Consider the following 26518-nt stretch of genomic DNA (forward strand, 5'->3'; position numbering starts at 1 on the left):
GTCACCTTTCATTTGAGGTGCCTACATACAAAATTTCATTTAAATATCTTAACAAATAAAACAAGTATAAATTGTGCACTTCTGCAGATAAAGCGCATTTTTTTAAACCGAAATAGCTTAGTAAATGGTTGGGTTATAAGGGGAGGAGGCTCTACACACAAACATTTAAAGACCACCTTGCATACATTCTTAAAAAATGCGCTAAAATACCCTCAGATAGATAATTAAAATCGGCATTAGATATCACCAAAAAAGCGTGTCTAAGCCCTTTTTTAAAAGTATAAAAGTTGTAGTTAATCTGTGGTTGAATTGAATTAGAATGGCGTTATTTTATTTTGCAAATAGAGGGCGCGTTTAAGGATACCGAAGGTATTTAAATTAAGGATATTTTATCCTTAATTTTGTTAAGCGAGAAAGAAAAGTCGTGGTGGAACCATATAAGTGTAAAAGACTGTGAAACGCGGAGAAATAAAGGCAGCGAGAAAGCGGACGAAGAGGGCGTAAGGCGTGTATGAAGATTATTGGAAGAATGCTCAACCAAGTTTGACCCATATAAGTAATAAAAATAATGTGAAAGGAAAGGAAGAGAAGTTGATGAAGGGAGTGTAAAGAAGAACACATTAAAAGAAACACGTTAATAAAAAAAATAAAGGCGATGTGGAAAAGCGTGGGAAGGGGATGCAACGAGGTACGGTACAGGGCAATAACCCCGAACCAAATTCCCCCCGAACTGCTTGCTTTTTCAACTTGACAAAACTTTTTCCGTAATCGGACAACACGCCGTTAAACTCCGATGTGGTTAACTGGGTTCTGCACAAGGTTATTATAAAAAATGACGAAGTCCGTGTTCAACGAAACAAACAGGGCTGACTGCCCGAGAATTTAGCGTAAACAAATAAACTCCTTTAAGAATTTTTAAATAAATCTCTAATCACGATGGAACGCGCCAAACGTCCACACTTCTTCAACGTGAAACGCACGAAACACCTCCATCTTCGTCATCAGCACCAGAACACCTGCGCTAATTAGTTTTGTCTAACAATAAAACTTCTTATCGCAAACGACCAGATGTAACCATTTATAAACACGCAAATTTGACCAGATGTCTCTTACTTCTAGCACCGTATCTAAATTGAATAATTACAAAGCGGTACTATTTAAACAAGAATTACGCATTTCCAAACAAATCTTAAAGGAAAAACACTGAATATAAATTCAAATGAAACAAACTAACTCTGTTATTATTTCGTAAATAATCCCCAGATTTACTTCCGTCAGTATTTTTGGTATTGCACTACACAGACTTATTGAAAAAGAAATGGAAAAAGAAGGCCTGATGGCGACCTTGCACTTCCGGCACATTGTAGAGCCGCTCATAGCCTTAATGGACTTGAGCGTCTCTTCTTTGCCGAGCTTTGCAATCATCTCCTGAATCATAACCCATAATTTGTGAAGTTATAGTGTGTTTGAATACTTAGTCACTAGCCGTTGAGTCTTATCAATCCGTCTCTAACTCTCGCTTGGATCTACCATTGCATTCATTCCACCACAGGCCAACTTCGCCGACCATTGGGGATTTACCCCCGTCGCTACTCACACCGGCCGTTTTAAGTTCAGCGATATCTCCATTCTCTTATTTGAAGAAGGGTTATTCACGCCGGCCATATTTTAACATTCAATGATCGCATTCGCAGGGATCCGAATAATCCACCATTGGTTCACCACAATAGGCGAGTTTGTAGGTGAGGGTGTTCTCAGATGCTACTCCGCGATCAGAAAGTCTATTGTCCAACTACCTCTTTGGTTCTATGGCCCTATCTGTCGTTATCAATACGAACAGTCGTTTACGTTTGTAGCAAAATAGGGGCGCGTTTCAAATGGAGCCCAACCCTTGAATGTCTATACACGCGGAATTTAAAACCAAATCGCACTGTGCTTTTGATTCCCTTATCGCACTTTAAATACCGCCGCAGCGACTCTATCAACACCGAAACTGATTAGGTCCCCACCGGTCTAGTCTTACCAAGAACTTTTTAATTATACTAATTCCTACGTTGTAACTGGTCGCCTTCCGGTAGTCGGTTTCCGCGTGCTTCACTGTTCGTACTTTAATTTGTCCAAAAATTTGGTCACAGCTCCCTTCTTTCTCGTCTCACTAGCGCCCACCCCCTTCCACTCTCGAAAAAAATAACTTTCACGGGTGGTCGATTCCTTTAGGAACATTAAAATTATGTCAAACAATATTCCTTAAGCACATTTCTAAAAATAACCGACCACTACTTTATACAAATCAAAAAATGTAATAGTCATTTACTATACAAGACGATAAAGGGATATTTTAACCATTGAGTGATGGACACAAGTGAATTAACTTTCACGAGATGATTAGTTTTCCTTTATCGTCGTCTATAATACAAAACTTTATTTTTATTTTATAGCAGAAGCCATACAAATCATTGTAAAGCTTCTGACAGTTCTGAATTTAATTTACCTAGAGGCGTCAAAAATAGCAAGCTTAGGTTCTGCCGTCGCGATCGTTTACATAGAAACAGAATTTTTATAAGTTCTAAACTTCATTTTATCGCCGACTAGCATTAGAATGCTATGATTATGAATGTCAAAATCATTAATAATCCGTCACTTTATGGCACCTGCCATAAAGTTGTGCCATAAAGTCGCCTTGACAACAAATTTAGGCTGATTGTTGATATATTATTTATTAATGTTAATAGTAATAGTACAATTTGAATTTCCGGAAATTGAAATGTCTGAACTAGATTGAAGAACACATTCATTTGTAGTCGATGATGCACTAGTAATTCCAGATACTGAGATAGTTGATGAAGATGCCAAATCCCTGATTCTCTGGCAGCTAACAGTGTTAACAGATCCTAAGGTTCTAGCAATTTTGTTCTTGTTTTCTCGTGAATCCGCCACATACCTACCCTTCCGCAACAGCATCGCTTTTCCAGTCACCATGTCTTTTCAATGTTCGAATGTCTGCGCCACTATCTGCAAGGATTGTAGCAGACGTTCTGCGAAATGAATGACCAGTGAACTGATCTGCATTAGGAAGGTTCAGATATTTGGCAATTTTACGAGGAATTTGACCAAAGGTATTGATGCCAATGGGATTACACGTACACTTTCCCGCACCATAGAATAGAAAGAACTTCTCTATTTTAACATGCTTTGGTCTTAAATTTATGTACTTTTTAATGAGCTCAGTGTAATTCATGCTATCATCATTTAAAATTGTGAATGTTCTGGGTCGATGTGTTTTCGTATCTTTGAGATTCACCACAAAAACTGCACCCTCTTCTTGGACATCGCTTACACATAAATTGTAAAACTCTATCCTTCTGCAAGCACCAAATAATCCAAATATTGCAACAACCTAAAATCATACTTTTATAGTAACCTTTTGTAGCAATAAGAGAAACCCACCCACCTTCATAAGGAGATATTGTTCGTCACAAGCCGAGGTCAAAAAATTTATTAACTGATTCTTTGAGAACACCAAAGATTTTTCTGCTGAATACCCAACTGAACACTTTTTTAAAAAAGCAGAAAGTTTAGAAAACTGGCTAATGTCAATGTCATTTTTTATTCGTAACATACATTTCAGCTTGGAGTACATGCACCACAATGACGAGGACTTGTAATTTTTTGACTAAAACGGAAGAAACAATAATTACAATTAGGTATATAATTATTTACAGTCTAATTGATCTACCTGATCCAGAAAATACGCCAGCAAAACCTTCTCATGCGTTAAACATTCACTCATGCCATAATCCCTTGCATTATAAACTAGTTTCATAATATACTATTATATCGTGCAGTTGAAATAAGTATGACATATATCATTAGAATGCACAATCATTTGTTTCACTTTATGTACTATTACGGTTAAAGTGATCACCTTACGGTTAAAGAACGGCGTAGCCTACTCACTCAAACGTATTAAAATGTCAATTTATTTTATAGCATATGATAAAATGACATTTTAATAGGTTTGAATGAGTAGGACAAGTCTCTCTTTAGCAGTAACAGTGGTTAAAGTGATCACTTTAACCATAAAGTGAAATATGTGAGTGTGCATTCTAATGACATGTGTCATTCCTATTGCAAATGCACGATATACGTCCAGAACATCCAGAATATATGACAATTCGGTTTCTATAGCAACAATCGCGACGCGACGGTAGAACCTAAGCTTGCTATTTTTGACGTCTCTAAATTAAAATCAGAATTAGCAGAAGCTTTACAATGATTTATATGACTTCTGCTATAAAATAAAGTTTGGTATTATACACGACGATAAAGTTGATATCAACTTAGCGAGACATCCGTTTTCGAGAAAAGTATAAGAGCGGCAAAATTTTTATTTCCACAACTAAAATCAACGGAAAATGCTAGTATAGTCTAGTCACCACCTATTTGTTTGAAGTTGCCTCGCTAAGTTGATGAACATTTATTATCATGCTTTTCGGACTTTCGGAGATCTACAAGACAGAGAGTTGAGAGATTTTCAATACAAGTAGAATACAACGTTTCGTTTCGGAGCAGTCATCGTCAAATTATACACTACAGTACCCACCGTGCGAACGTTTACTGCATCTCTCTTCGCTACCACTCACTCCAATTCCGTGAGCCTCACTGATACGAGGCAAACGCACGAACACTTGTCTTTATTATACACCATGCCATACAGTAAGAAGTTGGTATCGATATAAAATAAAGTATTAAAGATAACGAAAATTCATTTCATCATCTAAAAGAACATGAAAAGTTCTCTAAAGAAAGTCTGTTTGGTTTTTAAATCCCTCCCTAAATAACGATTTTAAAGCGAAAAATAATAAAAAACGCCAATTATGTTATTTTTCGCCATATTTAGGACACTTTAGAGGGGGTAAATTTTGTTTTTTGATTTTATTTAGTCGCAACTTTAGGATCATTTTTGTCTATTTAACCAACTCTCTATCTATGCTAATAAGCGAGATTTCTGTACTTAACACAAAATTTGATACAACCTGTATATGCATGCAAATATAATAATGTTTAATCACTTTTTATATATAAGAGAAAAGTGCCAACAATAAGGATGATTTTAAGTGGAGGGATTAATCAAGAATTAGACAATAAAGAAAGTAAGATTGTCTTAAAACTATAAACACTAATGGCTACTAATCATGCAATTGATGCCGTAGAACACAATATAAAAAAAATAAATGAACCCTTGAATTTGGCTGATTGATTATTGAAATTAAATGCGCACGTTTATCGCTAATAAACTGGCTCACGTCTACTTTCCGTACGAAGCGGTACATATGCAATTTTAAATTTACCTGAAATGCGAAAAGTGTAGAGAGCCTAGTGGGTGTTTCGTTACACTACGTAATTAATGACGGTACGGGGCGAGATATTTGGGGGACAAACTTAAAGTTTAAAATCGGAGTCATAATGGCCGGTTATACCATCTGCGAAAACGAGGTGTAAACGCAATAGCTGTTAATTACATTACGTAAATAAACCGGACGAATACTGACAGAGCTCGAAGCAGGCGAGTCGGTTAGCCCAAATGGAAGCGCTCGTAGTTGAAGGGCCGTCATTTTTTGTTTTGCGTGTTACATAAATCGGATCGACACCTGTCGTTTGAAGGTATTAATCACAGAGGCATATTCGAGTGCATATTGTAACGGGCGATCAAAAATGAGTTGCTGTCGAGTCGCCTTTGGAAGTTCAAGTTAAATACGATTTCCCATGTAAACAAAAGTTCCAAGGGTGACTCGACAGCAACTCATTTTTGATCGCACAGTAGGTACTCTCTAGATTTACTTTCAATCCCTTAGGATGTGGATCAATATTTTTGAAGAAATCTAGAATCCTCCTGGTAGCAGCATCTTGTGGCATAGCCGAGTGCAGTTTCATCCCCCAAGGAACCGGTGCCTATCCCTCACAGTGACACAGTGTATGCAGAGAAGAGTCTTCTTTCTCATGGCACCCTCTGTAAAGTGAATTTCCTTCGAGACTCATTGTGGAGGTGTCTCTTCATTCGAATTTCTCGAGTAAAAATGCGTTTTTCGGGGGTAAAACTGTTTTTGTTCGGGGGAAAATAGGAAACGGTTTTTCGGTAAGGTGGAGGGGGCGAAACGGACGGAAGGCATCGTGCCGCTTCGAACCCGCCTCAAACCGGAGGGGGGCGTATCGAGTTAGCGGTTTTGTAGTTTGACGGCTCTTCCGAAGCACCGTGTCATGGTGCGCTCCCGAGGTGGAGGAGGACGTCAGGAAGATGAGGAGGCGCGGGAGAAGTTTCGGAAGCACTTTTTCGCGAATTGCACGAACGAATTGCGTGGTGGGACTTTTTTAATTTGTTTCGCTTCATACGGCAATTACCCCGGTGGTCATCGGAGGAATTCCTTCAACCCCGGCGAAACTTGCCGCAACTATCCCAACCCCCATTAGTCGACGGCACGATGCTCTACGTCCAACCGTGTGGTAGAGCACGGCCACGCTCCCTAGCCGCTCAGGGAAATTTCCTAGTACCTAGCCATTTTCTGAGAATCGATCCGAACGTCTCATCAACATTTAATCAAAATCGAATCATTTTTAAAGAAATTAAAATGACAATCGGGAACTTGCAAAGATTTATTATTTGATATATACAGGGTGGCAATTTGAAAACTTACCGCCCCCCAGGCCCCATGTCTTAGTAAATAAACGAGATATAAAAAAAATCAAAATCCGTTGCGGTAATTCGGAGGGGGAATCACAATGACATAGTTGGTGATGCACTCCCTCCAACTCCCTGCGCCCCCGCCACACCAACTTTTAAATCTGAAATAGTGACCCCCCCCCCATGTGTGATACGTCGTTGGAAAGCTCTGAAAAAATGCTCTCCAACCATACCAAATAGCATTACATTTAGGTTAGTAATTATCGTGCAAATCAAAAAATAAACTAATATGATATATTTGAAATCTGTCGTATTTCAAACGCAACCGGCGAACATAGACGAACTAAGACAGAGAATAATTCAAGAATGTCGAAATTTTGCAAAACCAACATTTGAAAAGGTTCAACAAGAGTTTGAGAATAGATTATACTACTGTCTTACCAATAACGGAAACTATTTTGAAGATTTATTGAAATAAAAGCCAACTTTAGAAAATGTATCATATTAGTTTATTTTTTCATTTGCACGATAATTACTAACCTAAATGTAATGCTATTTGGTATGGTTGGAGAGCATTTTTTCAGAGCTTTCCAACGACGTATCACACATGGGGGGTCACTATTTAAGATTTAAAAGTTGGGATGGGATTTTGATTTTTTTAAATATCTCGTTTATTTACTAAGACATGGGGGTGGTAAGTTTTCAAATTGCCACCCTGTATATCATTCCTACTAAACTTTATCAAGTGTGTAGCTATTTTAAGGTAGGGCATCTTTAGTAGAGCCTTGGCCTGTCTCTTGCCAGAGGTGTTCCCTATTGGAGCATCTTGGGCAAAATTTGAACATGAATGAGGAATGTAACACAAAATAGCTTTTTGGAAAAAAAATGTCGAGGTTAGGAATGGGTACACTATATGCTTGACTATATGATAGCCATGTGACAAATTTACGGCAATGGAAGTCATGATTTCTGTCGCGATTTACTTTTTGGAATAAAAGAGAGGAAAAAGTACCGAACTGAAGCGTCAGGTTACAACACCACAATAGCTAACTGGAAATATTATAAGGTTTAGTTTTTCGGCCACGAGTACGAGGTGTGCTTTACCGTTTCCCTAAGAAAATTGATAGGTTAAATTTTTCGAGAGCCGTTTTTTATGCATCTGGAGTTTCTTTAATTAATTGTTATTTCGTTTATAGAATCAATCAATCAATTCAATATTTCACAATTTACAGATACATTTTCTTTAATACTTCTTTGTTTCTTGTAACGAAAGTATTCTTTCAAGCGTATAGCGTGAATGTTGATAAATCCGGTTGCATCTGAGGGAGTAAAATCAGAATGTCTATCCATAGATACCAAATCTTCGTTGTACAAAGAAACTTCGGAATAACGTCCCAAAACGAACACTAAAAATTTACAACATAAAACATTAAAAGTACACCAGACCAATTTACCATTTCCTTTATACACTTTTAATTTGACTGTGCCCGATACCATTTCTTGAGAAATTGAAATACATTTTCTTAAGTAATCCGCTTCGGGCGAAAACCAAAATCCATTGTACACAGATTCCGATAATTTATCGGATAAGCTTTGTTTAATCCTATAAATTTCTTTATCTAAACAGAATATTTCTAAATCTTGATGGGCCACATGCATAATATGGGCTGCGGGACTTTCATAGATTCCTCTCGACTGTAAAAAGAGGGTAACTTATCTGCCATTACACTTTAATAGAGTACCTTTAGACCAATAAACCTGTTTTCCACAATATCAATCCTTCCCACGCCATGTATTCCTCCTATACCATTGAGTTTCATATACATCTCCAAAGAATTTTCTATGCGTTGATTGTTTTTGAAAGTTACACTAGTCGGTAAGCCGTTCTTGAAACTAATTTGAAGAATACAGGGCTCATCTGGAGTTTCCTCAACGTTTGACGTGATCGTGTATAAATCGGCGGGAGCTTCGTTTGAAGGATTCTCCAAAATTCCCGATTCGTAGCTGATGTGCATTAAATTTGCGTCAGTACTCCAAGGAGCGCTAGGCGTTGCAGAAACTGGAATTTTATTTCTAGCCGCAAATTCCAATAAATCCTTCCTTCCTTGAAACTTTGAGGTAAACTCCGGATCACGCCAAGGCGCAATCACCTACGAATTAGCTTAACTGAAGATGTGCACTTACATATACCGGGGTCGTTACCTTTAGTGAAGGGCACATTGAGTAGCACGACAACTCAAATCGAACTTGATCGTTCCCTTTTCCAGTGGCACCATGGGATATGTATTGGGCATTGTGTTGGGAATAACATTTCATTAAACCAGTCGAAATACACGGTCGGGCTAATGATGTGCCTAAAAGGTACCTAGCCTCGTATAGCAAACCAGCTTGAATTGCTGGAAAAATATAGTCTTCGACGAACGTAACTTTTAAGTCGTCGATTATGACCTAATGATCATATACTTATTAACATAAAAATTGAACAATAAATGATACATACATCGCTCGCGCCAATGTTTAGCGCTTTTGTTTTGGCTGCGCCGAAATCTTCATCTTGCCCAACATCAGCAATGTAGCATATAACCTCGTAATCTTTTTCTAGTAGCCATTTCAATATACAACTTGTATCTAAACCACCTGAATAGGCCAAAATCACACGTTCTCTTTTCATTGCTAAGTCACGTACTGATTTTGAGGTTTGTTAATGTAACTTTTGATTAGTGACTACGCGTTTAAAGTTCAAATGATAACTGTTGACAGTTTGTAAAATCCCTAAGATTTCGCAAACACCGGCACTGTGTATCTATAATTATGTGAGTAGTCGATTATTTGATACAGCCTTTCGGGGGAAAATCGTAGGTACATGGCTTCACTAAATAATTACCAACATAGTGATACCTCAATTTTCATCGAGGCCTTAGCTTGACAAAGCCATAAGAAAATGTGTGTGCTGGTATGTACATTCACATACACAGTACAGCTTTAATTTTTTTGGTAATGGCCATAGGTAGATACCTTAGTTTGGCATTTTTCCACGCAACCAAATTTGCGAATTTGTGGTGATCTTTGACATTATCAGATCCTAAATTAATGATTAACAACAATGCAACATATTTGTAGCGTTTGTGTCATTGTTTTTAATTAAGCCACGAACCAAGAAAAAGAAGATGTGGGAGTGTTTAGACATGAAAAGAGTGGTTTCAAAATAAATTTTTGAACACAAGAAGGACATACAGGGATAATATGATGAAAGTGCACTTGAACTATGTAACATAACAGTAATGTAGACCTTTAAAAAGGTAAGTTTCATAGGGATTATGCTCCTTTCCTCCCTTCTCGTCTCCACCATTCAAATAAGTGCGTTTGAAATTTGCCCTGACCATTCAAATTATTACTTATAAAGATACAAGCGATTTTTTCGTCCCTAAAAAAATGGTCAAATTTGCATTCCTTCGTCAATTCTTTTCAACCATAAGAATCTAGATAAGAATTACAGTCCCAGTCTTTGTAACTCTTACTTCTCACGTTTTTGAATAGGTTTGGGGTATGCCCTTTCCGATATTGCACAATTTTCTAAATTCTTATCACGAAAGAGAAAATAGATGGGGGTCCAAGTGGGGGTCCGAAGAAAATTCTAATTTCGACGAAATCTAGCATCTGGGGTTTTTGAACATGAAAATCACGAATCTGAAATTAGTTTTTGAAAATTCGAAAAAAAGAGGGGTGCCTGTTTCCACGTAAACATTTAAAGTCCGTTTGGCCTACATTCAAAATTTACGCTATACAGGGGCGGGTGTGTGGGTGGAGGATTGTACATTACATATTTTTACTGGACATCTACTTTTTCAAAAAATGACGAATTACGGCTAAACGACTCATTTTAGATATCATGTGTAATATACAGTGTGTCCCAGATCGGGTGGGATTGCATGGGTAACTTTCTTATTATTAAAGATAGAAAATTGGTTAAATGGGCAATGTTTTGCAGTTTTAGATGCTTGTTTCAAATTTCCTTGTGGAAATTCAAAATGTCGAATAGGTTCGACGTAAATTAAAAAAAACTAAAATTGGTCATTTCCTTTAATGTCTTATATCATCGAAAGTATAAGAGATCTAAAAAAAGTTACTGTCTTTGATACGCCTAATTTAGAATTGATGTAAAAAAATTCAAGATGGCTACCTTTGAGGAACATTTACCAACTTCCTAAAGTTAAATAGGCGCCATATTGGATTTTTAGATTATTTGATGGATTTTTTAATTCTCTTTTCAACAAACTATCATAGCATAAGATTGAAAATAAGATACCAGTTATATCTACGGTTTTTATATTTTAATCAAGTAGGCTATGATGAATTAAAAAAAAAACAAAACAAAATCTATAATATACATTAATAATATAAGGGCGGTTCCATTTAAAAAAATCAACTGTGATATAAATCACCCTATATAACAATTGCAGTTTCGTTGAAAATATTGATAGATCCTTCAACATATCCCGACAATGAATTTTAAATTGTGCGTTAATAAACCCACAATCTGCCACCTACACACTACTGCCCCACCCTGTATAGTGTATAATACAAGAAGAATCAAGCCCTTAGAGAAATTCTCCGAAATATTGCATTTTTCCTTTATACCTTCCTCCAACATCTTCGAAATATCCACATTTAAGTTTTTACCTCGGTTTTTACATTGCCAGTGTCTCGTCCTGACGTTCCACTTGCCCTTTATGAGTATCCTCTTCCGACCGTTTTCAATATATTCGCTTCGGTTTCACCGATAGATTATGTACATAATATCGTTCCACCTCCAATTTTCTGTACATTGGTTTCAATAACGTAACACGTGTAGGATAAATTGATTTTATTTCAAGCTTTGTGGTTATGCCTAATGCCACTGCCTTGCAATTAATGGTGAACATTTTAACAGTCATTGCGATGAAAACCATTTTACGGCTAATTTCGTTTTATCTTCAAAGTTTAATATGAAAAGTGCATGTTCATTTGTTTTATTTTGACGTAGAATATCTGGATTAATCTCGGGATTAATGTTATTGATCAAATTATAACACTTTTTTTTTTAATCTTCTTGATTGAAGGTACTAACATGTTATATTATCGAAAAGAGAAAAACAATCTCTATCAAATGAGCCTAATGAAAAGGTGCACTCTGCACTGCCATTAAAAAAGTTCAATTGTTTTTCGTTACTCATTTGTTGTTTGAAATAAAAACAACTGAATGCTGCCTTAATATATGAGAAATAAATTGTTAAACAACTTTCATATTGAAAATCTTTGTATTCAGTCGACATTTACCGAGCTACTATATATTCCATACATAATGGACACTCTATATGTGTACAACATAACACACGATTCCGTGAAATTCTGATCAAGTGATCACTTTAATTGTCCCGCCAAAAATTGCAGTTGGATTTTTTTTCAATTTTCAAAAACCATGTGGGTAAATTGTAAATTCTCCTGTTTAAAAACCACCAAATTTCGTTGAAATCAGAATTGTTTTCTTGTTCACTGAAATTTTGGAATTTTTCTTTACAAATTAAAGAACAAAAGCGATTTTAGCGACCTTCTTACGGATAGAATCTAAACGAAACATTTGCGCCCCTTTGTTTATTTAAAAAAATGTTCGATTTGGTCTGTGCATGCATTTATTTCTTAAAAGAGTATTATAATGTTCGAAAAAGAGGCATTGTTGGTAAATTATACATACAGGCAGTTTTTTTGGGAGTTTTAGTTAAACGTTTTTGGGAAATTAAAATAGGTAGGTTTTTGAAAATTTGTACTTAGGAGTTACTCTGAAGGCCGAATCGATGTAAAATATTTTCAAAATGGCCGCACTCCCGGAAACACATACCTGCCATTTATGGTTTTTAAGTTATTTTGACTTTAACAAAAAAAATGGCGGATGCAGATGGCATCTTGATAATTGATTACTTGAAAACGGCTCTAGTCATGGCAACCCATTTTTATCAGTGCATAGAGAATGAATAGGGCTTTCTTTTAGTGTACTTAAAAAAAGTTAAGTTGCGGACGACCGCACCTATGGAGATCCAAATTTAAGAAACTTCAAAGTCTAAAAACTCAGTTTTTTTAAATTGAATGACCATGTTCTTACTATTGCATGAGATAGAGAATCGAAATTCGCATATTTTTATATTACATGTTCCTATAGCTATTTTTAACAGTTTCTGATTTATTTCCATTTCATTGAATTGATACCATTTTTGTCGCATTTTCTTTTTAGTAGTTGGCCATGATTTTATAACAATCGAATTTTAAACAAATCAAGGAAAGGATTCTTTAGTATTATTGATTCTACTCTAAACAATTCATTAATAAAAAAGAAACAATGTGATCAGCTTCAATTGGAAAACAAAAATTTTTATGAAAATAGGATCAAATTATTTTAAACTCTTTCTCCTTCAACACATGCTCAAAATGAGAGCCTTCGTGTTGCAAACACAATTCAATTCATTTTCTTAAATATTCTCTTGTAGAGCTTTGATCACTTGTGCTTCAACGATTTGTAGTGCATTTGGGGGTACACCATTTCCTAAATTCATAGAATTTCGTTCCAGGGTTTGAATGAATGTACGGCAAACACTTGCCGCGATTTTGTCCATTTTACCATAAATAACAATTAAATTCCAAAATAGGTGCAACCAGTGCGAGTCATTTTTCGATTTTTGAAAAGCTTATGTTAACCTATAACAGTAGGTGACGGATTAGTGTCACTAGATTTGTTTAAAATTCGATTGTTATAAAATCATGGCCAACTACTAAGAAGAAAATGCGGCAAAAATGGTATCAATTCAATGAAATGGGAATAAATCAGAAACTGTTAAAGATAGCTATAGGAATATATAATATCAAAATATGCGAATTTCGATTCTCCATCTCATGCAATAGTGAGAAAATGGTCATTTCGTTTAAAAAAACCGAGTTTTTAGACTTTGAAGTTTCTTAAATTAGGATCTCCATAGGTGCGGTCGTACGCAACTTAACTTTTTTTTAAGTACACTAAAAGAAAGCCCTATTCATTCTCTATATACTGATAAAAATGGGTTGCCATGACTACAACCGTTTTCAAGTAATCAATTATCAAGGTACCATCTGCACCCGCCATTTTTTTTTCTTAACGTCAAAATAACTTAAAAACCATAAATGGCAGATATCGACATGTGGGTATCAAAAGAACCGAAATTTCACGTAGAATCCAAAAATGAATAAGAAATAGGAGTTGCTATTTAAAATAACGAAGTTACTATCTACTTCCGGTGTTTCCGGAAGTGCGGCCATTTAAAAAATATTTTACATCGATTCGGTCTTCAGAGTAACTCCTAAGTACAACTTTTCAAAAACCTACCTAGTTTACTTTCCCAGAAACGTTTAACTAAAAAAACACCCTGTATAATCGGTGCCTAAAGACGATGTGTTGTAGAAGCATTCAGAGTATAGAAGAAATTCGCAGTGTTACATGGCACGCGAATGTCAAATATTGAATTTATTTTACATAATTGCCTAAATCGTTGATAGTTTGAATTGCGGAAATCAACAGACAACAACACATTCTGATGCTTTATAGTAAAGGTTATTAGTTCATTGTAAACTTTCCTATGAAATTATTTCTTCATCACATCATTATTAACGAAATGCCACTGTAGGCAGGTACATATAAGCGCAATATTAATAACCAGTTGTTCACTTTTGGTCTTTTGCTTTATGTGTTGAACGATGATCGCTTTGTATCACAATGACTTTTAATAAAACGGCAATTTGGTAATCTTTTAATTACACGGCGGCATTTGAGTTTCAGATTCATTGAATGGTAATAGAGCGATGGTTTCTAGTCACGTAATTTTGTAGATTGCCGGTTTACAGGCTGGTGAATGAAATTTGAAATTGGTACCGTGTTGGAATTTTTTAACGGCCATGACTACAGAATTGGCCCTTTAAAATATATTGCTGTGTTTGTTAATCTTATTTCAGTGTTTTTATTTGTTTGTTTTGATAGTATTAATAACACCATATGGTTGAGTCAGTTTTATACACATCAATTCCATACCTATAGACTGAAAACTACTTATATAGAAATAGCAGGACATCCTACATCAACGACCAGCATTAGTCTGACGAAATGTAGAAATGGTAAACAATATATGTATAAAATTAAAAAAATCTGCATCGGCCGGGATTCGAACCCGGACCGCCCATTTGCTACAAATATTGCTCTAATGAAATTTGGCATCGTTGTCGGCCATAAGAGCCTGTACTTACAAGTCAAGGTGAGACGGACTATAGCATTATACATTTATCACTTTGTGAGTCAAAACAAGATCGTATAGGCATAACATATAAACAATGGTATAGGATTGCCACTTGCTAGTCGTGAATAAAATTCAAAGATTGTACATGGTACACTATGTACTATGGTCTATGAGTACTATGCAGGCCCGTAGCCAGAGGGGGGGCAGGGGTGGCTGAGCCCCCCCTAGAGACTTTAAGCGCCCCCCTTCAATTATGACGTAACTTATAGCACAATCACATTATCACAATACCAGTTGAAATTGAAAAACAATAAGGAGAGATCTACTTTAAAAATATTTGGTTGCTTAAGTAAAGAGGGACAAACGTGACTACAATAATAGAGAATTGTCATAAAATTAAGTAGTTAAAGGCAAGCAGGATAATAGATAATTCCTACATTTTCTTCAAATGTAATATACCTGCAGCGTTGGGTACAAGTATTAGCGACAAATGAGGATTAAATTAAGAGAACCGGTCGTAAATTTGATGTCCAAACACAAACGGCAAGATATGATGATATTTTTACGGAAGTTTAATCAGAAGAAAAACAGAAAAATTCAATTATTTTAAAAACTTATGTTTTATGTGCCACTGTGCCAGTCTTATGTATGTATGTGATTTGTGAAAGGCACTTTTTTAAATTGTTTCCATCATAATATTCAGTTGCGTTTTCGTTTACATTTACTTTATTTTATATAATGTATATCATTATAAATTAGGATATTCGGATCAGAGTGGATTAGTTTCAATTATATGTTTATTACACAAATTATAGAGAATTTTCTTAATTTCGAATTTTTTGGTATACCTTAATGTACGCCCCCCTTAAGAACATCATTGCCCCCCTTAAAGCCCAACTCTAGCTACGGGCCTGGTACTATGAGCGCTTGTAACCGGCGAAACGTGCATAGAATATTCTTGTCAGACAGTCAAATTGATAAAATACAAAAACGAATTGCCGGGGAGTGAATAATCCGAGCGCGAATTGTCCGCACAGAAAATTTAGAGAAAATCACCATTAGTGCTTTTGTTTCGGAATCCATACAAATTGCCTGCGCGTTATACGTATTTGAGTTTTATTTTAAAGAGTACATACCAGGGTCATCGAAAAAGAATACCATTTATTTGATAAATTGACTACCTACTTCGGATACAATTTTCGCTCTGCAATGGCTTTCACGAAAAGATGTAAAAATTAGTTACGCTGCAACGAGGAGATGTAAATTTGTCTACAACAATGTCTGTAAATATACTCATTCTTTAATAATATTTCACGAAAAATAGTGCTCTCCATTTAAAAAAGTGATCTGCTTAGTTCTGTAGCCGCCTCAGTAGACGTTCACATACATACATATATCCAATTAAGCCAATATACGTAAGTATAATACTAGTGATATTAGAATTGTTCTAAAATTGAATGGAATGTTCATAATTTTGGGATACACTCTAATATGATAGGAGGATATAATAGGAGTTTCTAAAAAATATATTATACAAATCATCCAAAAATATTCGAAGAACGTGTGATTTTTTTAATGTTCAAAACCGTATTTTGTGTTACATTCAAAGATGCCCAGATACAACAAGATTTGTATTTTTTTCTTCGACTCGTATAAGGGTGCACCATGTTGGTGTAGGAAATTTAGGAACATTTTTGCAAATACGTTAATTGCATCCTCCTATGTAGTATAGATGAAAAACACATTTTACAATCTTTCAGGGCATCGGTACCAAACGAAATATTGTGGGCATTTTATTTGAAAATCGTGTTTTGGTTCCCTCGACCACCCAAATTTTTTGACATACTTAATTGTTACATCCTGCAAAAGGTAATATTTTTAATCAGTTTTGCTAAGGTAAGTCGGAAATATTTTTAAAACATGTACTACTACTTATACCTGTTCTATTATCCCTCTCTTTCATTTTTCTCAATTCGTAGATACTCTCTAAAGCCGGCCATACACGGTCCAACGCCGTCGTACGATCTTGTCGAATTCGACTAAGTTGTACGATTTTTGATTGTGTATGGGCACATCCGACTAAGTTGGTTGGATGAGAATGAATATCAAACTTGTCTGAGTGCTGCAGTACAATCGAGTTGTATGCGACGCAGTTGGACGAAATTGGATCGTGTATGCGCGCTTACAATCAAGTCGGTCCGACAGAATCCGTGTACACAGCGAAATTAAAAACCTTTATTATTATCATATTGTGTTAATCTTAATATTCTTAATGCAGTCAGTTAGAGTATAAATAGAAGGTTAGTGCTGTTATTTTGCGAAATGTAAGTATCCACCTACAATTGTTTATATATTTGATTTACTTACTATAATTCTTATTTAATGGGATACATTTGTTTCAGAAAAATGAGTGGAAATTATTCAGATAATTTCCTTACGGAGGTGTTTGAATTATACAAAGCGCAGGAATGTTTATGGAAAGTTCCTAATACAACAAGATCATCCGACATAGTCGCAAGCACTGTTGAGTACAGTGTGAACGATCTTTTAAAAAAAATCACATCCAACTCTATCGTACGACGTTGTTGGATCGTGTATGGTTGTATTCAATTTTCACGATTTTCGTACGACAATTCCATCCGACATTGTTGTACAACGGCGTTGGACCGTGTATGGCCGGCTTAAGATTTACTCTTTCTAATTACCCATATTTGTTGAGGATGTCACGCGTTAAATGCCAGTGGTTCCGTTCACTTTACCTTTCAACACCCTTTTGTATCGCTAACATCTATTAATGTAATTTACTCGACCCCAACCAACAACACCGTATATTTTAGGTGTTGTTGCCCCAACCATGAGTTACTATATGTATTATTTTTTATACAGAGTGAGCAACAAAGATTGAAGCGTGCCGCTTCAGCTAAATTGGCAATGTGCCGCTCATAGCATATGCTGATTTGATACAAGATACGAAATACGAATAGACGCACGTCACCGTGACAGCGCAGAACGTCATTTTCGTATACAACTCCATACAAAGAAGGTAGTTTTGATATTAATAGGAACAAGCGGTGATGACGCACGCTTCAATCATTGTTGCTCACACTGTATATTTGTATACGGCTGGTCCTCATGCATAAGAACCCTTCCCCCACAACTATCGCGGAATGCGAACTGAGATTAATCACTATTAAATGTATGCCATATTTGTCAAGTGGTAAGGATACTCGGTTTGCAACCAAGTGGCTCAGGTTCGATTCTTCGGGTAAAGTTTTTTTTAAAATTTTGCTTACAAAAATGCGTATCCAAATTAGGTTATTTGTAGGTTTAAAATTTTAAAATTTCTTTTCAAATTTTTTTTTAAAGACAAGTGGTACAAAAAGGATGCGGACTTTTCCGAAGGGACTACGCGTCTACTATTTACGAATATGCATCCCGCTTTTCTGTTTTAGAATGCATGCTCCTTCCCCTTGAGGAGATTGTCTCAAACCAAATCAATTTTCAGCATATTCTGTTTGGCATCTTTATGCAAACAAAATTTACTCAATTTTCATATTTTTTTAGATACACACGAAACACAATGTATATTTCAACATATTTGGGATATTCCAAAATTCTTATTGATTTTTTAAATCAAAGAATCTTAGACTAGGTCTTCCGTAGATAAGTGAACGTTAATTTGCCATTTTGCATAGCAGCAATAAATAAGACTAGGTACACTACACAGTTTAATCGTTTAGCATTCATACCTTATACTATTTATAACGTGAATGCTGAATTAAAAGAAGGAATTTCTAAAGAAAAAATAACAAACCTGATGGTATTTATTTTGTAATTGGTCGTTACTGTGCTATGTGTGTACATTAGCTAAATGGCTATGTTAGATATGCAAACAGAATCCGAATAAGCATCTCGCTGCTAGTAATACCTATGAATCTAATGCAATTCGCGGACCCTCTTAAGTACATAAATACGCGAACAATTTGCTAAATAAAATCAAAGACCAGTAGCCATAGAATTAAAGGTCAAAGGTCAATAGTCTGCTAAGGCGTATCCTGCCAACTGAAATTGCAGATTTAGATAAATTTTTGTTTTTAACATATCCACCTTATTGCAATTCGCAACCCCAAGTCAGGATTGACAAGTTACAGCCAATCAAAATTGGGCCACCATTTTGTACCTTTGTGATACGTTTAAACTGTAGAAGGGGCGCTAAATATCTTTTCTTATAGTTAAAAGCACAATTAGTTTATTTCGTATAAGTAAGTGATTGTGTCTATAATAATTCCAACAAAAAAATGATTACCTATCGAGTTTTGTTCTAAACTTAATTTAAGCCGCCCGTAGGTACATAATTGGCACTGCCTAATTACGCATGCAAATCGAAAATAAGACTGAACTTCCCACGCTCGGTCGTTTGAAAGTAGTTTTCCCATCCAATTCTAAAGACCTATTTTTGCTTGTGTGCAGATTCCCAGTCTTTCCAAAATGGACATAAGTATGTAAGTTGCTTCGAAATGTGGAGTATGTCAATTTTTAGATTTAATCCTAGCGTGCTCATAACGGCAGATCGCCTTATACAACTAAAAATCACATCCTCTATTAGTTTTCATTATTGAGTTTGTCCGTTTTTGCGTACAATGGAATTCAAAGGGGCAACGATTTTGTACCAAAAGAATTCGATCTCTTATTTTAGAACGGGTAATGTGATATGAAATTGCATTCATTAAATACCGCATTGCTGGATGACGCAGCGATTCCCCTATTAAAATCTAATTTAACCATGGCAAATTTCTTGCCGTTTTATGACTTGATAAACCGCGAAATTGGTTGCAAAAAATAATGATAAAATTTCGGCATCCTTAAAACTTACTTCACACAGCTTTAGAATTTCTGATTAAACACTTTGATATATAGATGTGTTCCTGTGTGCATTTTTAGCGCATTTTTGATTATATTCGTTATGGCTGGCCGGCTGTCCGGGTGAGATCTCAGCAACTACAATAGCTAGAGACTTTTTCACTAAAAGCTTTCTGCTATAGTGTAGATGTGCAGGCTCTAGTCTATTTTGAGTTAGATTACTTGTGAGATCGATAATTGAAGAAAATAATTTCGATATGGTGTTCGGAGGTGATATAATTTTACCGTTAGATAGCGCTACCAGTATAAAAACATAATTATTAACGAGCTCTTAGCGAGTTTATAATTTTGTTGTGTCTGTCCGTCCGTCCGTTCGTTAGCACGATAACTCATAAACGAATGGACCGATTACGATGAAATTTTGCAGGCGGACTCTTTATCAAATTTGTAGATCGGAGTTCGTGAATTGGCAATGTAGCCCAAAAAATAAAGTAGGCCCTTTTGACATCTCCGTTAGTTATGAACCGAATTGCATGAAATTCAATATGCGCATAGCTTTAGCCATATAAAACACAATTCCAAAAGTTGAACCTAATCAATCAGCATTCACAGTGCCCTTTGCGCATCTCGACCATTTACAGACCGAATTGCAAACTTTCTTATTTATGAAGGTATTTAAATGAAATTTGATACATAGCCACTTGGAATAAAAGCAAATTTAACGCCAGTTTCAAAATTTGGTTTTGCGCATGCGCAGTGCCAACTTTATTATTTATGGAGGGATTTAAATAAAATTTGATACATTGGCACTTGGAATAAAACCAAATTTTACACCAGTTTCAAAATTTGGTTTTGCGCATGCGCAGTGACAACTTTCTGATTTATAGGGGGATTTAAATGAAATTTGGTACATAACCACTTGGAATAAAAGAAAATTTAACATCAGTTTCAAAATTTAGTTTTGCGCATGCGCAGCTTATTTATGGAGGCATTCAAATGAAATTTCATACATATACACTTTAAATAAAAGCAAAACTAACATCAGGTTTAAAATTTGGTTTTGCACATGCTATAGCCATACCCAGGAGCTCGTTTGCTATATTTGTTTAATTTATTTACTTTGTAATTTGTTTTACAAAATAAAGACGTACCTTTAATTGAAATTAAATAAAATTAATTATTTAACGCAGCCAAAATTACTCGTGAGATCGATCATTTTAAACTTCGCTAATAAAATACTGACCTGTATTACCAAACATGCGCTTTAAGCGTGCATATGCTGATTTACAACTTCCATTATTCATTGTACTTGTTAATTAATCAATATCAATCAATTAATGGGCTATTGCAGGTGTTTGCATGTGTACATACATCTGTTTATCATTATCGTAACTGAATTGAAACATCGCGAGGGTATGACGTTTGTTTCATGAATGCCAATATGATCTGGTACCTATCTAACTTTCTTCTCTTGCATTAATTATTATTTTTTAAGCAAAACCAAATTTTGAAACTGATGTTAAATTTTCTTTTATTCCAAGTGGTTATGTACCAAATTTCATTTAAATCCCCCTATAAATCAGAAAGTTGTCACTGCGCACTGGCGTTAAATTTACTTTTATTCCAAGTGGCTATGTATCAAATTTCATTCAAATACCTTCATAAATAAGAAAGTTTGCAATTCGGTCTGTAAATGGTCGAGATGCGCCAAGGGCACTGTGAATGCTGATCGATTAGGTTCAACTTTTGCAATTGTGTTTTATATGGCTAAAGCTATGCGCATATTGAATTTCATGCAATTTGGTTCATAACTAACGGAGATGTCAAAAGGGCCTACTTTATTTTTTGGGCTACATTGCCAATTCACGAACTCCGATCTACAAATTTGATAAAGAATCCACCTGCAAAATTTCATCGTAATCGGTCCATTCGTTTATGAGTTATCGTGCTAACGGACGGACGGACGGACAGACACAACAAAATTATAAACTCGCTAAGAGCTCGTTAATAATTAAAATGAGAGAAAGACGCGCCTTTAATTCGAATTAAAGTGCATTGTAATTGATGGCACACAACGTATTCTGAATTGAACTATGTAAAAGTATATAAAAAGTTCGACATAGAAACCGCACTTTTCGAATTCTAGTTTTGGTTACTACTTTAAATTCCGACCATAGGTTGTAATGCGTAACTTAACAAGAATTTTACCTTTTGGTTTTATTGCAATATGCTGTATGAATGTTACTTTTGAATTTTTTATAAACCTCTTTACGACTTCCTATTTTCTAAAACGCGACATTTACATTCCATTCATAGGTATACGAGCACTTTTAGTTGTGATTTTACTTAGGATATAGAATAGGAATAGAGGGAAGAAAAAATATATTTTTTCTGAAACTACTTTCGTGTCTAAAAAGGGTGAAGAAAATGCGATTTCCCTCTCTAGTGAGGAAATGTAAAAAACAATTGCAGCGTTAATCTTAATAATGACATTTAAAATTGACACATATCGTATATAGATTTTTTAGATAATTTTTCAGTTCTGATTTTAGTTTCAGAAAAAAATATGTGTAAAACTTGAGAAGAAAGTGTTTTTCGATTCTCGTTCAATTAACACACTCGCGACGCCCATGTGTCAATCTTTGAATTCGAGGTAATTGTAAAGGAAACTATTAACGTTACATGAGCTTTTAGAATTGCAAAAAATAAATTACTTTCCGTATTTTCTGTTTCACAAGATTTGCTCAGTAATTGTGTTATCTACTTGTACTCAGATGAACACATATTTTTAGCGCATTTCCACAAAAAAAAATGCGCTATTGTATGGCCACTTTGTCCGTCCGTCCGTCCGTCCGCTCGTTTTGCGACGCTACTAGTTCTTTATCTTAAGAGCTATTGTTCTACTTTTTTCGCTATTTGGTTCGTTATGGTGTCGAGTCTTGTACCAAGGAAGGAATTTTTTCTGTACCGCTTACAAAAAAAGTTATTGTAAAAAAAACAAAAAACCGTTTTTTACATGTTCCATAATTTTACACTTTTGCCGTTTATTAACGATCCTAGAGATCGTTTATAATTTTGCATTGCTATCTGTCGCCTGCCGGTTGGTCTCTCCGTCTGTTCCTTTATCTGTCTGTCCAAAGTTAAAAAGTAATCGTTAAAAAGTAATCGTTAAAAAGTAATCGTAAACGATTTACATAAAGCGCATTCCCACTTGCATTCATTTCCCATTTGTAAGATGCAACTTCTGTTAAAATCGTAAAAATCCGGCCACAAATATGAAAGATAGCGTTGCACATGAGCAATCCATTTTTGACGTGGTATTTCAATTTCAGTTTATAAAGAAGAATTTCATTTCAATGCTTTTCTAAATAAGAAAGTTGGAACTGCGCATGCGCAAACCTAATTTTTGAAATTAATGTTAGATTTTTCTTTGTTCTAAGCGCCAAGGTATCAAATTTCACTTAAATGCTTCCATAGATAAAAAAAGTTGGCACTGCGCATGCGCAAAACCAAATTTTCAAATTGGCGTTTGATTTTCCTTTATTCGAAGTGCTTATGTGTCAAATTTCGTTTAAATTCTTCCATAAATAAAAAAGTTGGCACTGCGCATGCGCAAAACCAAATTTTGAAATTGGCGTTTGATTTTCCTTTATCCCAAGTGCTTATGTATCAAATTTCGTTTAAATTCTTCCATAAATAAAAAAGTTGGCACTGCGCATGCGCAAAACCAAATTTTGAAATTGGCGTTTGATTTTCCTTTATTCCAAGTGCCTATGTATCAAATTTCATTCAAATACTTTTATAAGTAAAAAAGTTTGCAATTCGGTTTATAAATGGTCGAGATGCGAAAAGGGCACTGTGAATTTTGAATCGATTCGATTCAACTTTTGGCATTGCGTATTATTATGGCTAAATCTATGCCCATATTGAATTTCATGCAATTCAGTTCATAACTAACGGAAATGTAAAAGCGATCGAACATTTCTAAACAAAGTTATCGTTCACACGGACAGATAGATGGACAGACAGACAAAGGAACAGACGGAGAGACCAACCGGCAGGCGACAGATAGCAATGCAAAATTATAAACGATCTCTAGGATCGTTAATAAACGGCAAAAGTGTAAAATTATGGAACATGTAAAAAACGGTTTTTTGTTTTTTTTACAATAACTTTTTTTGTAAGCGGTAGAGAAAAAATTCCTTCCTTGGTACAATACTCGACACCATAACGAACCAAATAGCGAAAAAAGTAGAACAATAGCTCTTAAAATAAAGAACTAGTAGCGTCGCAAAGTTAGCGGACGGACGGACGGACGGACAAAGTGGTCACAATAGCGCATTTTTTTTTATTTTTGTGGAAATGCGCTAAAAATTAAATGTAAAAAAACGTCCAATATTATTATTGTATTAAGTACGAAGACAGGAAGTTGCTACAAATTTGGTTACCTACTTTTTTTAATAATGAACTTGTACCGCAAGTTTGCCAATTATCCCAAATTCCAATTATTCCGAATAGTAAGCAATCCATCGATGTTAAAGAAGTTTTATAATCACACCATTCTCACATTATTAAGAAAGACAAAAATGAGAAAATCTCCCTTGCATTTGCATACCAAAATACCAATATAGGTTACGGTTGTTCACCTGAATTCGTGTAAAGCTATTAATAGTTATCTCTTACGAAACGGTGTACAGAAGTAGCTGCAGGTTTACATTCGGAAACTAATTGATTATTTAGTTAGATTCTAATTAGAGGTTTCAAAAATAACCTCAATAATAATTAAGGATGTAAGCAAAAAATATAAACATAGCGAAAGTGGCTGACCGTGACTTCTAAATTTGATTTAAGGTATCGAATAAAGTTTAGAAAACGGTAAAGATTTACTGCTATAATCATATCTGTGCCTCGAAGACGTGTTTATTCATTTTTTCTTAAAATGATTATATGGGAAGAATTCATAATATTACAGATTTAATAGTATATTTAAATCTGTGATAATATCGTTATAATCTGCAAGTGTTGCCTAATAATAATTACCACCGGCCATAAAATTCCCTCCGCGTCGCCAAGATCGTTGAGTGAAGGATTATCAAGATTGTGCAACGTATATTGTAATGATTCCAAACTCCTCTTCAATTTTGATCCGTTTTTTAACGCATTTCCACAAAAATGCCCTATTGTGGCTACTAGATCTTTACCTTGCGAGTTATGGATCCTCGAGAGCGCTTATAATTTTGTATTGATGACCGTCTGTCTGTCGGCCCATGTGCACGATAACGATATAAGAAATGTCGCTATTGTTTTTCACGTACACTATCGGGCCAAAAAGTGATACCTCATTCCTAATATACACACGTTAAGCAGTATTTATGAATTCTATTTACATGTGAAATACATTTGCATTTCTAACCGGGATTATTACTTTACTGTTACATTACTATAATTCCCTTTTAGCATGGTCACTTAAATAATATTCCAATTCGGGTTATAATAACAGAAATTTGTTTTAAATACAGGGTGTCCAACGACGACCTGAGTCTATTATTGTATGAGAAACTAACGCAAATAGATTCCTGAAAAGTTATACGTAAAGAATTATGCAATGAGTCCGTGCTATTATAGAATTTTCAATTTACATTTTGCACTGAAAATAAATTTACACCTCGACAATTAAACGTTATACCATAGTTTTTACTTATTTTTTTACCTGCACTAAATTTGAACTAACAAAACGTTCATTTCAGGTTCCCCAACATGATAAGGTTCTTCAAGACTTATACAATTGTTCGATGACTCCACCGTATTTCAATATAAGCAATGACCAAATGTACAAAGCACAGAAAAAGCTTTTATACCCAGTCAATGTAGGAAGAAATGTGGCAAGAGAAATGGCTCAAACTCATTTCGTGCTCGCTTCAGATATCGAGTTATATCCTAGTCCAAATATAATAACGCAATTTTTAAAAATGATATCCGTAAACGATGGACCTCTATTAGGAAAAAATCCAAAAGTCTTTCCACTGCATTTGTTTGAGGTGGCCGCTAATCAGCAAATTCCCGAGAACAAGACGCTGTTAAAGGAGATGTTAGATAACGGTACTGCTGTGCCTTTTCATAAGCGGCTTTGTCCGGGATGCCATAATGTACCCAAATCGAAGGAATGGCGAGCTGAAAAAGAAACTCAAGATCTGCACGTGTTTCACGTCGGGAAACGAAACGGATATTACATTCACTGGGAACCAATTTTTATTGGAACACATGGTGATCCTTTATATGATGAGAGGCTTAGTTGGGAAGGAAAAAGTGACAAAATGACGCAGGTAAGTGCTTGAGTTGTCATGGTAGGTATATTGTACTAAAGCGGGTCTCAGACTACCTCCTCATATCTCTGCTAATAAAACATAGCACACAAATTAAAAAGTGACCATTTGAAGTTAACCCTGAAACCATTGACAGAAGATCTCCATTTGTATTTCTCACTTCATATATGTATATTTTTTGGAGGATCTGCAGTTCTCGAAAATGACATTTTTCCTAGCATTTTTCGGTTTTTTAGCCATAACTTCGCTATTTGTAAAGCTACAAGAAACTTTGAATGGGAAAATTAACAGCACAAAATTCTACATATCTTTGCCTATTTAAGCGACTTTGTATCGCTTACTGTTTACGAGATCCCTATAGTGCAAGT

General features: G+C 35.3%; 3 protein-coding genes across 5 annotated transcripts in view; 1 reads left to right on the forward strand and 2 right to left on the reverse strand.

Annotated features, from left to right (window-relative positions):
• The window catches only part of LOC116182961 (beta-1,4-glucuronyltransferase 1-like), a 53190-nt gene that overhangs the window by 25265 nt on the left and 1407 nt on the right, over positions 1-26518 (forward strand). For all 3 annotated transcript variants that reach the window (XM_031503534.1, XM_031503535.1, XM_031503537.1), the window contains exon 3: positions 25575-26150. In XM_031503534.1, the coding sequence (XP_031359394.1) occupies positions 25575-26150 (576 nt within the window). The remainder of the gene's footprint in view (positions 1-25574; positions 26151-26518) is intronic.
• LOC116182963 lies at positions 2777-3797 on the reverse strand. Its single transcript, XM_031503539.1, has 3 exons — positions 3737-3797; positions 3452-3673; positions 2777-3397 (listed from the first exon to the last, which is right to left on the reverse strand). Exons 1-3 carry the CDS (start codon positions 3788-3790, stop codon positions 2942-2944), a joined length of 732 nt encoding a protein of 243 aa, XP_031359399.1. The 5' UTR covers positions 3791-3797; the 3' UTR covers positions 2777-2941.
• Positions 7845-9619, reverse strand: LOC116182962 (argininosuccinate synthase). The gene is made up of 5 exons (XM_031503538.1): positions 9180-9619; positions 8882-9127; positions 8422-8829; positions 8134-8374; positions 7845-8085 (listed from the first exon to the last, which is right to left on the reverse strand). The coding sequence occupies exons 1-5, from the start codon at positions 9348-9350 to the stop codon at positions 7886-7888; spliced, it is 1266 nt and encodes a 421-aa protein (XP_031359398.1). The 5' UTR covers positions 9351-9619; the 3' UTR covers positions 7845-7885.

This window comes from Photinus pyralis, unplaced genomic scaffold (genome assembly GCF_008802855.1).
Source record: "Photinus pyralis isolate 1611_PpyrPB1 unplaced genomic scaffold, Ppyr1.3 Ppyr1.4_unclustered_Scaffold8227, whole genome shotgun sequence".
In the NCBI taxonomy this organism is placed as follows: Eukaryota; Metazoa; Arthropoda; class Insecta; order Coleoptera; family Lampyridae; genus Photinus; species Photinus pyralis.

What these genes read in the sequence shown, in the direction of transcription:
- LOC116182963 (XM_031503539.1), bottom strand. Translation starts at nt 3,790, where the DNA reads ATGAGTGAATGTTTAACGCATGAGAAGGTTTTGCTGGCGTATTTTCTG. An exon ending in TGGCGTATTTTCTGGATCAG is followed by an intron (nt 3,674 to 3,736) that starts GTAGATCAATTA and finishes CTTCCGTTTTAG; the next exon opens with TCAAAAAATTACAAGTCCTC. An exon ending in AACAATATCTCCTTATGAAG is followed by an intron (nt 3,398 to 3,451) that starts GTGGGTGGGTTT and finishes GTATGATTTTAG; the next exon opens with GTTGTTGCAATATTTGGATT.
- LOC116182962 (XM_031503538.1), bottom strand. Translation starts at nt 9,350, where the DNA reads ATGAAAAGAGAACGTGTGATTTTGGCCTATTCAGGTGGTTTAGATACA. An exon ending in TAAACATTGGCGCGAGCGAT is followed by an intron (nt 9,128 to 9,179) that starts GTATGTATCATT and finishes TATGATCATTAG; the next exon opens with GTCATAATCGACGACTTAAA. An exon ending in CAATGTGCCCTTCACTAAAG is followed by an intron (nt 8,830 to 8,881) that starts GTAACGACCCCG and finishes GCTAATTCGTAG; the next exon opens with GTGATTGCGCCTTGGCGTGA.